Genomic DNA, 13200 nt, shown 5'->3' on the forward strand with positions numbered 1-13200 from the left:
AAGTTGTTTGATCATCATTAACAACACAGAAGTTGCCAGTTCGGCAATTTTACCTGCAGATGCTATTCTTAAATCAACATAGGCTATTCTATCACTTGAAAGTAGTGGCAAAATTACCGGTACCGTACACATTTAGGACCTACTTACAGTTATACAGAATGTTGTAAGTTAACTTAAAAAGCAATATAAATAAAGCTCAGCTCTCACAAATATTTTTTTAAAGTATTACTTTGAGCATTAACAAAATATGTCATGCAGTGGAGTTATAAAACATACAGAAAAATTGAATCTAAGCACACATGCATCGTCAAATGTGGAATCTAAATCACATCCCTTGTATACGGTATAAGTGATGTTCTTCCACTCAGCAGTTGCCTGTTTTCGTAATGGCTCAACTGATGCGAGGGATACAGCACATTTTGCCAGGCAGGCGCAGCATGAAAGTTATGCATAATCTACATTGCATCCTCTGTACACTGATATAAGTGATGTTCTTCCACTCAGCAGTTGAACGTTGCCTCACTCTCACATAGCCCTGCCGATGCAACATACACAGTCACATTTCTTGGGAGTAAGAACTTGCCATTTATAAATTGGCTCGGGCTTTGTCACGTTGTGTAATATATTTCCATTGTTGTAGCAGCGACATTTAAAATTTGAAAGTAATCTTCAAATAATAATTATTATGTGTAACAGGTATGACACGATATACACAAAATAAAGTAGCGGCAAATAACGATAAAAATATATCTTTTGTTCAGAAACATTCAGGGGATGTGACACATGATCTGCATCCATGCACGCTATGCCCCTGAGTCAAACTCATTTCTTGTCCCTTACGTCCTCTTCGAGACTGTAAAACAGTATCACTATATTCTTCAATATTGATTTCATTCATATTTCACGAATATCATTGCATCATAGCCAACAGTGCAAGCAAAATTAGTTTTGTATATAGTCTATACTCGTGTAGCAAATGCGTGCCAACTTAAGTCAATTTGGAAGCAATAATCAGAATACTTTGGACAGTTTGGAATAAATTTGATATGTCTCACTGCATGTAATGAATGACTTATACCATTATAGAATATATGTTTATGTCCCCTTGATAGAAAGTGAAACAGTAATTCTGAAGCTACCTTAAGTTAAAATCTTGAACAAATGACTTATGGCACTTTGGAATTCACCTCTTCAAATGTGACGTTCCCACACGTCACTGATAATAATATAGAAATGGTAGAAATAATAAGGAATAAAATATCAAAATAAAGTATTGGGAGGAGGAGAAAAGAGGCAAGAGAAACATAGAAATCTCTTTTCGTAAATACGCATTGCGTCACATCATTAAAATTTCTACTTACTCAAAACCCCTACTTCCATGTTTATGTTTTTGGAGAGCAAAAACGACATAGAGAAGGGTGACAGCATCTGGTAAATTACCGTTCTATCTTATGTGACAAACTAAATGCAGGTCTTTATGTCAAAGAACTTAAAAGTAGGCCAACATTCCTTGATTGCATACATCATCTTGTTTCGATAAAGCAAAATACATAAAAAATGGGAGCTGTTCCATAGTTTTGTAAATAAAAGGAGTGTAATTTAGATGTATACACAAAGAGATTATAATATAGTCCTACACAGGACCACAGTGTCTGTCACCAGAGGCTAACATGGATTCTGCACATCTTCCCCATGGGTTGATGAGAGTTGTTAGCGAGTTTTGTGAATCTATTATACATTAAACTAATAAAACTTAGTCATTGATAATAAAACTTATTTTAAATCAATTTGTAATTTTCTTAAATTTAACATTTTAAGCTACAGAAATATTATGTTACAGTCAAGATTGATTTAAAAATTTTAGATCTGCAATTTTTAATCGTATTTAAAATTCATTTTAATTATTTTTGTATATATCAGATTTTTAAGTTCAGGAAACAATTGACAAATTAAGGTTCGATATTGGTACTGACGAAAAATTTGGTTCTATTTGAGTATATCTGGACTTTTCGATCACTCCGGAAATTTCGTAAGGTTTTGTCTCCATCTCCTCCTCCTCCTCGCCCACATCCTCCATTATGACAGAAGATCAACCTGCTGGTCTTGCCCCTCTTTTTTTTTTTTTTTTTGCATACCTGCCTTTAGATCTGAATCATCAAGTGACGTTAGGCTGCCTTTAGTTTCACCCTAGATCATATATATAACAGATAACTCATCCCTATGTTAAAATCAGTAGCACTTTGAAGAGAACAACCGCCAGGATCGCCACCTGTCTGCCATAAACGAACACGAGATGGCAGTACAGTCGCTAATGCAATTCTAATGGGAGTTATGACGTGACTCTTTATGTAACAACTAGATGGCAGCATAGTAAATCTGACAAAAGTTGTTACCGTCAAAGCCTATAAGGCCGAGCAATCTGGGTATATATGATCTAGGGTTTCACTTAAAAAAAATCTCAATATTATTGACAAAAGAAAGTAAAGAATTATTTTATTTTTAAAACATTTATTGACAGTTAAGCAAAACAATGTTTCTGAAAAGATATGTTTTGCCTTTGGAATTAAACTAAAAACAAAATAAATTAACAAATTTTAACTTCAGGCTTCAACATTAATGTGAATCTTATAACAACAGTATTATAATAATTTAGAGAACTTAATTATTACTAAATAATACTGCAAAAAAGATTTTCGTTGCGCATACGGTTTATCCACAACTTATTAATTAATTGATAACAAAAGAAGGCCTATTCAGTTATGTCAAAGATAATAATATTCTAAAAATTGAAATATTTTAAACATACCTTTAGTGCAGTCAGTCAACAAAGATGTCATGAAACTAGATGTGCTGCCTTATTTTGTTCCTTTGCTTACTTTCTGTACTCTGCTTCAGAAGGTGTTTTTGACATTATTTAATCTTGATTTCACTTTCGTTACTGTAACGGTATTTATTCAACTAAAGGGTTACAGGTACAACATTCACTGATCACCATTTCACTTAAATTTAATTTAAACACTAATAATAATAATACACTTTGCATTGCAGTGAACTGCACTCTGAGACTCAATTGCACTGCAAAATTGCAGGACACAACTGAAGATTATCAGATATAAACTGTCGCAGTGGAAGGCTCCTTCCTTATGCAAGCTGACCAGTAGTGGCGTGTCGTAGAAATGGCCAGAAGCAGAGTCCTCGAGAACTCAGCCTTTGATCATTCCCTATAGGGAGTCAATTTCGAGAATTCACTAGACAGGGTCGATAGTGTTGTGCACTTCGCTCAAATTAAGTGCATGCCACTAGATGGCAGGGACTGGCAAATTCGTCACATTATGTTAAATATGACATTAAGATTCCAAAAAAAAAAATTAAATTCTTATCAAATTATTTATTAGGTACCAATTATGGGAATTACGTATTATAATTGCCGGGAAACATCCAGTATACACATAGTATTTAGTCATTTTGGCGCCTTCCCAGCATGGCACCCAGGGAACATGCCCCGCCTGCCCCTTCTCCTGTGGTTGTGGTCTTTGTTCTACGTATGTTTAAGTAAATAAAAATACATTTAATAATATGACAAAATAAAAATAAAAATCTTTTTTAATTTAATAATATGAAGCCCATTCCTGGGAAATTTCATTGCAGTTTATTTTTCTAAAATTAAGTAGAGATTCCATAAAAAATTTCCAAGACAATAATCAACATACATATTTGTTCATGGAAATCAAACATGTTTTGAACACAGGTAAAATATAATTAATGTGAACAGTCAAGATAGCTTAGGAATTTATAAAACTCCTATCACTATTACAATTCCCCTGCCGAGAGTCAGGATTCCATTTCCTTTGGTATGGTTTAGAGAAATATTTACCGACGATTGCTTTATTACTTCTGAGACTGGTTCATAATACACTTAATATAAGGCACTGAGTTTTATAAACGTGTTTTTAATATAGCTACCTCGTGTCACAAATTTTTACAGTTGACTTCCCCAACAATAGAAAATACATACAGAATGTATTTTAATAAATGTGTTCATTTTATTTACACGTATATCCTGATACTTAACAATAAATGTGTATGGTAGTAAGAGTCTCTTACATATTGTCAGTTTATCATAGTAGAAAACTTTCGAGGGTTTTTTTCAGGGCAAAAAATAAGATATATGAGGTGTATAGTTCCAAAACCCGACATTTGCTTTCTAAGTGGTTTAGAGAAAAAGCCAAAAAACTATCTGTAGTATTCCCAGTGTTGAGATGTGCAGGAAATTTTTATAATAGTCTTTAATAGTAAAGCTGAGGATAAAATTACATGTTTGAACTAAAAGTATGTATTTTTGTAAGAGTTATTAGATTATTAAATATGAACATGTCGTGTTTTGGAACTAACTATTGCATATGTCGGATTTTGGAACTAACAATAAAATATATGTCGGATTTTGGAACTAACAATAAAATTTATGTCGGATTTTGGAAATTCTAATAACATTATTTCCCATAAATAATCCACATTTTATACTAAAAAGCTATTAATTTTATTGAATCCATGGAATGTAATAAATCAATATTCATTAAGTATGAGGTCTCGCCCACCTCATTGAATATTACATGTCTACTATGAAGTAGCCAATGTGTATTATTACCATTTAATACGAGAAAAATTCGTACCGGCACCGGGAATCGAAAGAGAGAGGTTCGGCCGGCGCCGTGGATCGTGTCCCGGCATAGCTCAGTTGGAAAGAGCGCTCAGCGTGCAGAGCTGAGAGGTCCTGGGTTCGATTCCCGGTGCCGGTACGAATTTTTCTCGTATTAAATGGTAAGAATGTAATAAACAATTGTCATTCATTTATATATATCATCAGAATATTATATTTAACCTTCATTAAGTGTACATTTTAAATCCTGAAATTCTCTTCTCCCTGTGGTTCATAGATAGTCAATCTTCTTCATCCTCATCCTCGTTATAAATACGGTCTGTAATATTCTTGCAATATTCCAAAGTTTCCATGTCTCTCCAGTCATCTTAAACATTTCGTTAAGTAATTTGTTAACATTACTTAGTTCTTCCTTACAGATTATGCATGTGTTTTTGTGCAAGTATGATTTTTCCCCTTTTTCAAAATCCTTTGTACAAATTTACAATTCTTCTATAGTTTTGTTCACCCCTTATCGCAACTCAATTTTTTATTCCCTTATCTTAATTCTTTTACAGAATTTTAGTTCGAAATGCTAGCCATTTGGTGGCTTCAAAACAGTTTGTATATTCGTTTTCCACTCATAAACTGGACAGTCTATACTTAACTTGTTTATGGTGTCATTGTTGAAGATATTGCAGTAATCTTCGGATTTCATAATGTTCATCTTCTTTGCCTCCTTCTCAATTCCATAAAAAAATTCTATCCGTTGGTATGGAGGAAATGGAGTGACTCATAGTACCTAATTTTTCGATGAAGTCTTTCATAGCATATCACTTTATTTCACATTTCTTGCTACATGTACCCTCTTCTCTTCTTTTTGTACTGGCGGAAGTCCAATTTTTAAATGCCACTTAAATACAAGTCCCACCCAATTCTTTGACACTTGCAAGATTTTTAAGAAAGTTTGTCTGTAAACTGGTACAACACGATCTGCTCCCATCCCCTGATGTCTCACTGTTCTGTTAACAAAATATGCTTTAGGATAATCAGCTGTTGTGTATTCAGTATGAATTCATCTTGAACCAACTTATTGGGGATGCTATAAAACACTTTGTAAAAGTGGTTGATATCACGCTGAGTTAGGAAACTTCATTGGTTTATGGGAAAAGTTTTGAGTTCTGAGAGAGTAGCGACCAATAATCAATACAAAAAATTATCAAATACAGGCAAGCATCGCACAATCACTGTAAAGACAAACATTACAGTTAGCATAAAACTTAACTTCCTATCTCTTTTCTATGTTTTGTCTAGTTCTTTGTATCACCGACTCTCCTTCTTCCACACCCAGGCTCTGAAGGCGAAATCTGTATGTGAGATTCTATGAAAATTTTACTTCTATAAGAAGCTCACACAACACGTCAACACGTTGTAAAAATCTGCACAGCTCTGAAGTACCAATATAATGAAGCATATTCTTATTCAGCTAAAGTTCCATTGTCAATTTTCCCAGTAAGTTCCGTGCACTGAAGAATTATGATATTCTAAAAGAAATCACACACTTTCTTTATCTTGAGCAAAGATGTCGACTTCTGGAACGTTACTGGCCTTCATAGTTCACACAATGGCAGTGTAAATGTCGGACTTTGGAATAAACTACATATGTCGAGTTTTGGAACAATACTTTAACAAAATAAGTCGGGTTTTGGAAAAAACTCCATATTTTAAAGCTTGATTTATGTTAGAAATATCGAGTTTTTGAGGATGAAATAGTGTTTTTCCAATGTATTTCAACCCAAAGATATAAGAAATGATCGTAACTCATTTTTCATAAAAATGGCAGATGTCGACTTTTGGAACTATACACCTCATATGGAAAGATCTATGACAAATACACAAGTAGTGTAAAGTTATTGAATGTCTTTATTTTATGAAGTGGCAGGGGACGGTATTTGGAACATAAAATGTATAATTAATATATTTTTTTCAAATTTAATTTCTGGAACCAAAAAGATCAATGTTTTCAAATTTTCTTTACTTTACTTAGATCATAATATAATAAACTCTTTATTGTATCAGCTAATTCTTTCCAGTGAAATGTCATTACAAAAAATACAATAACCTACGTACTGGTTTCTTTATACTTACTTGCACTAATCAATTACAGATAGTGAAATAACTAATTGAAATCAGCCAGCTAATTTTTACATGATATTTGTCACTAATATCTACCTTCGACAAGGGACAGATTGACTCTTGTCTTATAAACGACAGACAGAGAAAGTGATTGCTGTTATCAAAGTACCTATACGAATATTCTACTGAAAAGAAGATATGAACGTTTAAAATAATATGAATTTTCAACATAACCATTGCACAACTGAAACACATATTTGACATTTTTATACCAAATAACGTCCTCTGTCATACTTTGGCGTAAAGGCAATCAACGCCTCTGTATAGCTATATATCATATAGGCCACCAATACAACATGAATTTCTGCAAAAATATGATGCCCACTGAGATATATATATATAATTCAAAGATATGGAACTCTTAAGATACAATGCCATTTCATCCACACACTTAAAATTCAATTAGTGGGCTAAGAAGTTTTTCTGTCAATACTATTTTTATATTTTGTTCTATATTCCTAATTTCTTAAATCCACTTCGTGCCTCATTGTTATTTTACCTGGCAAGATTTTCTATTCAAAGATCTTACGTAGGTGGCTAGAAAACGATTTGCAGGCACATGGACAAGTGAACATCAAAAAGATAATGTAAGCAAAATGCCGTATAAATAAATAATGTCTTAAAAACAATGTTAAATGGAAATCTGAAGAAATAAATAAAATCAGCATGAGTCTGTCCTGTATTTATGTGCAATGTAAAAGTCGTGAATAAAGAAATGCATTTAAACTCTATGTCAAAATATAAAAAAAAACAGCCTAGAAACGGGAGTTTCTTACTCAGATAAGGCTAACTGTTCTATTTTATATACACAGAAGTGAAACGTTCTATTTCTGGACACACTATGCACATAAAATGAAGTTTCCCACATTTAATATATGAATTTACACTTATGAATGAGATCTAAATGTACAGTCCAACTTAAAAGATTACTCATTTTCGTACAAAGGACTGCATTAAGCATCTCAAATTCTGAACAAAATTATTAAAACGAAGTCAAGTGCCTGAAGTGCAACTGTGAGCCAGTCTTCCTACACTCACTATGAACATCCGAGAGTCTCATGCGTGACAACATAGCAAACACTGTCTCATATAAAATACATAAAATACAGTCTATAAGATCACATTCACTGTTTGTGTTGCTGCACATGTTGGGGAGACGGATCGTTAATATCACTTTACAATTGCCTGATGCCCTCTCCACCCTGCATGCAGATCCACTAATCCTTGTTCAGGAATCATAGAATACTGGTTGGTCAGTCCAATCATTTGTTTCAGTGTTGGCAGACGTACAAAAGAACAGCCATCAATGCATATTTCAGGGCAGAAGCTGTATTCCGTTCACCTCCACCACTTGCGTCTCTAGGTGGTGCTGCAAGTACAGATAATAAAGTTTCATTTCACACTATTACAAATAGCTACATAAGATAATTATTTATGCTCTGAAAACGTCCTTGATGACAAGATTCGAGACATTGAGATAATTACACTTAAAGTGGGTGCACTGCTGAATTACCATAATAAAAATTTTATATTCCCTTATGCACCATATTTAAACCAGTGACTTTTCTAATAATTCATTATGCAAATAGGAATATTTGGTAATATGAATACAATAAACACGTCAAAAAAATATATATATAAATTTACGGACCAAATTGTTTTCACATGTAATAATTCAATGTATGTCTAATGAAAGAAGTCTAACACTCAAAGAAATTGTTACACCTGTTTCTAATTTAAGAATGTAATTTTAAAATATGTTTCCACTTTGCTATTCTCATCTCCCATGCTCAGTAATATTACCATACCTGTTATTGGTTTCCAAGGTTTTGTGGGTTCAGGTTGTCTGCTGGACATACCCGGTGTTGTGGGGCGTGGTGGAGAAAATCCTCCAGAGCCTTGGTTTATACCATTATTTGGTTGATTCCCGAAGCATGAACCTGGGAGGAATATTCTATAATGTATTTTTACTGTATTGACTTACAAATTGAACCTTGAAGAAACCCTAAGCTACGAGAAGTGGCAATCTTATTTATTTCTAAAATAGCAATTTTACATGCATTAAGACGAAAAAGGTTTACACGAAATACATGAATACCTACAATAAATATGTCAAAACCTAAAAATAATCATAAAAACTTTAATTTTGAAATTGCCTAGTCTACTGTATCTTAATATGCGTGAGAAAACACACACCTAACAAAGTAAAGAGATGATCTAAAGTAAATATAGTTAGCATACGTGGTAAACATTTGTTTCACTAGCAAAGTGTAACCAAGCAAAAGTGTTGTACCTAATTTCATTAACGAAAATATGTAACGATATTCTAAACAGAGAGTTTTGATAGAAAATGTTGTCACATATGACAGGTGGTAATATACAACCTACTTATATTATGTTATGCGCTCATGATCTCTGCAATTGCAGAGAACTCATATTCATTACAGTAGATTGAAGGAAGTGGAATAAAAACTTTCACCTTGCAAGTCTTATTTGTGTTGTTTTTTCTTTTGCATTAGTTTTGAATTTAAGTGGGTTCTAGGGTTCCTGCTTCTTGGTGCCACCTAGCGAATAATTGATTTAAACTCTAATATTAAAAGTTAAAAAAATTAAATAATTTCTTAATGGATTTATTTTATTAATCGTCTTTATGAGTGTACTGAAACTCGCAATGCTACCCAGAAAATGTTGAATACTCAATGTCTTCGCTTTGTTGTTAAACATTCTCAACTGAAGAGCTGATTTTATAGTTACCAAAAAAGACGAACAAACAAGAATCTGATGCGAACATCTGGTTCCTTCGTGTGCTTCATAAGTTGTAGATGAATTTTGTCAGACAACATACATAAACAAACTTAGAAAACAAGGCAAAGAAACAAATCTTGAAATATCCTGCAAGTGACATTGAATAGCCTTATTAACAATAAAATTAACAAAGAACTGAAAACAAGAGGAGATTAAGACTACACTGTATTTCTAAAAGGTAAACTGGACAAGATATGCTAACATAGCAAACCAATTCTTCCAACAAATAGAATTGAACCAAGACAGTAACAAAACCACAAAAGAAATTAACGAACACCTAATTCACGCAGCAAAACTTTCAATACAAAAACAAAAATTTAAGAAGTACAAACTCTTTTGGGCTCTAAAAAAAAAAAAAAAAAAAAAAAAAAAAAAAAAAAAAAAAAAAAAAAAAAAAAAAACAGAAAAAAAAGGAGCCAAAGCAAGAAACACAGCACAAGAAACCAAAATTCCGAAGAGGTACAGAAGTGGAGAGAGAAAAATGGTTTGTACAAAAAATATTATTATTTATACAGAAACCAGACTATAGAACATCTAGAACAAAAGTCAGTAACCACATAAAATACTTAAGCAATGCTTAGAGAAAACAATGCAGAGAACATTACAATTCAAAACAAAGATGTAACTGAACACAATAAAATAGCAGAGAAATTTGCAATACATTACAAAATAATTCACTCGATAAAGCCTCAAAACAAGAAAGAAATCAAGTACATAAACAGGGAACCACGGGAATTACGAAAGCAAAAAGACAACATTGACACTCCAGAAGATATCTTCAATAAAAGCTTCTCCAAACAAGAATTACATCAAGCACTCAAACGCTTCAAAAACAGAAAGGTCCTTGGCGTAACAAAATACATAGAAAATCTCTTACATTTTGGAGAGACAGCTCGTAACATTTTACTCTTTACACTGAATAAAATATTGAGCTCCAAAATTAGTACGGTATTCTAAATATCTAGAAGAAAGTAATTATCATACCATTAGAAAAGAATGGGAAAGCAGCAAACTCACTAAATGTCTATAAGTCAATCTCACTGACACAATCATAGTAGAAACAAATGACTGCTTGATAACAATATTAACTTATTATTTGAGGCGATTCTTTCCAGAACTTGCTTTATCCATAAGTTATTGTTCAGGAAACGCGAAAACACATAATTCCTATAATCCTGAGTAAAACTTCTTGAAATTTTTTACTAACAGTTCAACCCAAGATCAAAAAGAATATCACACAGGGAAATATTATCAACAGAAGCCTAGTTATTCAACAACGCCACAAAGAGAATAAAAATTGAAGGCTTCTTGCCTTTTTTATCCCCATGAATATTATGGCTTGAAAATCACAATGTGTAAGTCATATTACTTTACATTATTTTATTGAGAGCACATGAACAAAAATTGGCACGTTCTGTTTTTTTAATCTTATCAATATTGCACCTTGCAAACCACAATTTATTTTATTTGTTTCAGAATACAATGGAAAGAACATTATTTTGGAAAATACAGTAAGCTATGTTACTACAGTAGGAAACAATATTCTCAGATTCCCTGAACCCAAGGATATTTTGGATTTCTGTCAAAAACTAAAACATAATATAAAATTGTATGACAATACCATAGAAATACTCTAAAAACACAAGTTTCAAATACGAAACAAAAAACATGAATTAATGAAAAGTTACAAGGATCCAAGTAGAATGGTTTATGTTATACTCCAATTATCTTCAACCTTCTATACAGCTGTTATACTATTAATCTGAATTACACTCTTAAATCTGATTCCCCCTCTTCACATCCTTCACGAAAAAAATTCCCCTTCAAGGATATTATTGTCTTCTGCAGCTGAAAGACTGTGAACAAGTTATTATAAAAGACAAGCTACCAGTACTCATCCTTTTTCCTATTTACCCCAAAATCCTTTTCTAGAAAATTCTTTAAATCCTTCACTTTTGCGGGGACTAGGACTACTCCTGGAAATTCTAAAGGAGGCATGTGCATGTTTTGCAGACTTTTCTCTTTTCTTCACCACCGATTTCCCTACATCGATGTCTGTAATACAGTGAGACTCCCCTTTCCTGTGCACCTCTACTAATAAAGAATCGTTTCGCAGAGGAAAATTTGAAATGCCACAATGTAGTTTTCTCAGCATACTCTTAGCAGCCAATTTTCAATTATCTACAGAGCAATCCCCCCTAACTTAAAGACTTTAGCATGTTTGAGAAAGAATTGCTCATATTCTCTGAATTGCTTCCTTATCTCCTTCTCCTGATACTTTTTCCAGGAATCTGGATTGCTTTTCCGTCGTTTTCCTTTATCTTTAACAGCAGGAATAATATTCTCTGCCATCCTCTAAACATTAATAATGAGTATGTAGATATACCTATTACTGATTCAATTAGTTACCTATTCACATCACACCAAAAACCTTTGAAATAAGAAAAATGACTGTGGTATACACCATAGACATAGGCAGAGAACACCACACATAAACCGTGGGAAAAAATGTGATGTAACACCATGTCTCTCATTTATTGGTTGATTGTATTGGGCGAGTTATGGAATGACAAGTATGTATAAGACAAGTTAAGGAATAACACCACAGTTTTCGTTACAGATTTTTATGGGGAAAAAGGAAGTTTTTATGTAATTGTTTATGGTGGAATTATTACATGCCTAACAAAGAAAGTCAGGGTACCACTACATTTAAAAAAATGGATAAGGCAAGTTTTGGAAAGAAATGTCTTATTTGGAATCACTAAATCTAATAGAGGAAGAGCAGATGGGCTTTTGGAAGTACCGGTACTGCAGTACTGGTACTTACAAACAATTCATCAAAAGGCATGCTTCACGCAAGATGTAAAAGATGCACTTAACAAGGAGAGCACAGCTTCAATTGTTGTAGATTTAAAACAATCATTTGATAAAATCCCAAGAACACACTCCTACTGCACAAAATGTCAAGCATAGGAATAAATGATAACATTAAATACATTACTATAGAACTTTCACGTCACAAAGACATGTTGTTGTTGTTGTTGTTTAGTCAACTGTCCGAAGACAGGTCTGAACCTCACAAGTAATACCAAAATGGCACCACTTATGAGGCAACTAGGCCAGGAGATAATGGGGTTGACAGCCAGTTCCTTTCCCCCTCTATTGCATACATCGCCAATTAGCTACATATTACACTAATCACACTTCAGATGCATACGAGCTATTCCATCTCAAATCGACCGAAATATAGAGAAAATTGTCCTTACAATTTCTAAATACAATGAAACTTTTTTTGTACGTAGAGAACTGTGATACAATGCTTTGTGCAAAGTTTGAGGCATCAGAACTTCATAGTGTTTAAATTAAAAACATTTAAATTTATCGTATTTTCATAAAATTAGTAACTTTAAACTGTTGTAGCTCCGAAACCCTTTCACCCAATGATTGACATATAACAGATTTTCTTACTTTTTATGGAAATGGAGAAATTTAGATTTTTCCTCATTAAGACGCCTTTGGCTAGGAAAAAATATTTTAAAAATATATAGTTAGATTCCGCTTTG

General features: G+C 33.0%; 1 protein-coding gene and 1 non-coding gene across 4 annotated transcripts in view; one reads left to right on the forward strand and one right to left on the reverse strand.

Moving 5' to 3' along the window:
• The first annotated feature begins 4720 nt into the window (after positions 1–4720).
• Positions 4721–4796, forward strand: TRNAC-GCA (transfer RNA cysteine (anticodon GCA)). The gene has a single exon. It is a non-coding gene; the product is annotated as a tRNA-Cys (tRNA).
• A 1707-nt stretch (positions 4797–6503) lies between these two features.
• Positions 6504–13200, reverse strand: part of LOC138707874 (uncharacterized) — a 469237-nt gene continuing 462540 nt past the window's right edge. The window contains exons 12-13 of one of the 3 annotated variants that reach the window (XM_069837876.1): positions 8641–8772; positions 6504–8201 (exon numbers count right to left, since the gene is read on the reverse strand). In XM_069837876.1, coding sequence (XP_069693977.1) covers positions 8104–8201; positions 8641–8772 — 230 coding nt within the window. In that variant the 3' untranslated portion in view covers positions 6504–8103. The remainder of the gene's footprint in view (positions 8202–8640; positions 8773–13200) is intronic. The other 2 variants (XM_069837874.1, XM_069837875.1) reach the window with 2 other exon arrangements.

This window comes from Periplaneta americana, chromosome 10 (genome assembly GCF_040183065.1).
Source record: "Periplaneta americana isolate PAMFEO1 chromosome 10, P.americana_PAMFEO1_priV1, whole genome shotgun sequence".
Taxonomy (NCBI): domain Eukaryota; kingdom Metazoa; phylum Arthropoda; class Insecta; order Blattodea; family Blattidae; genus Periplaneta; species Periplaneta americana.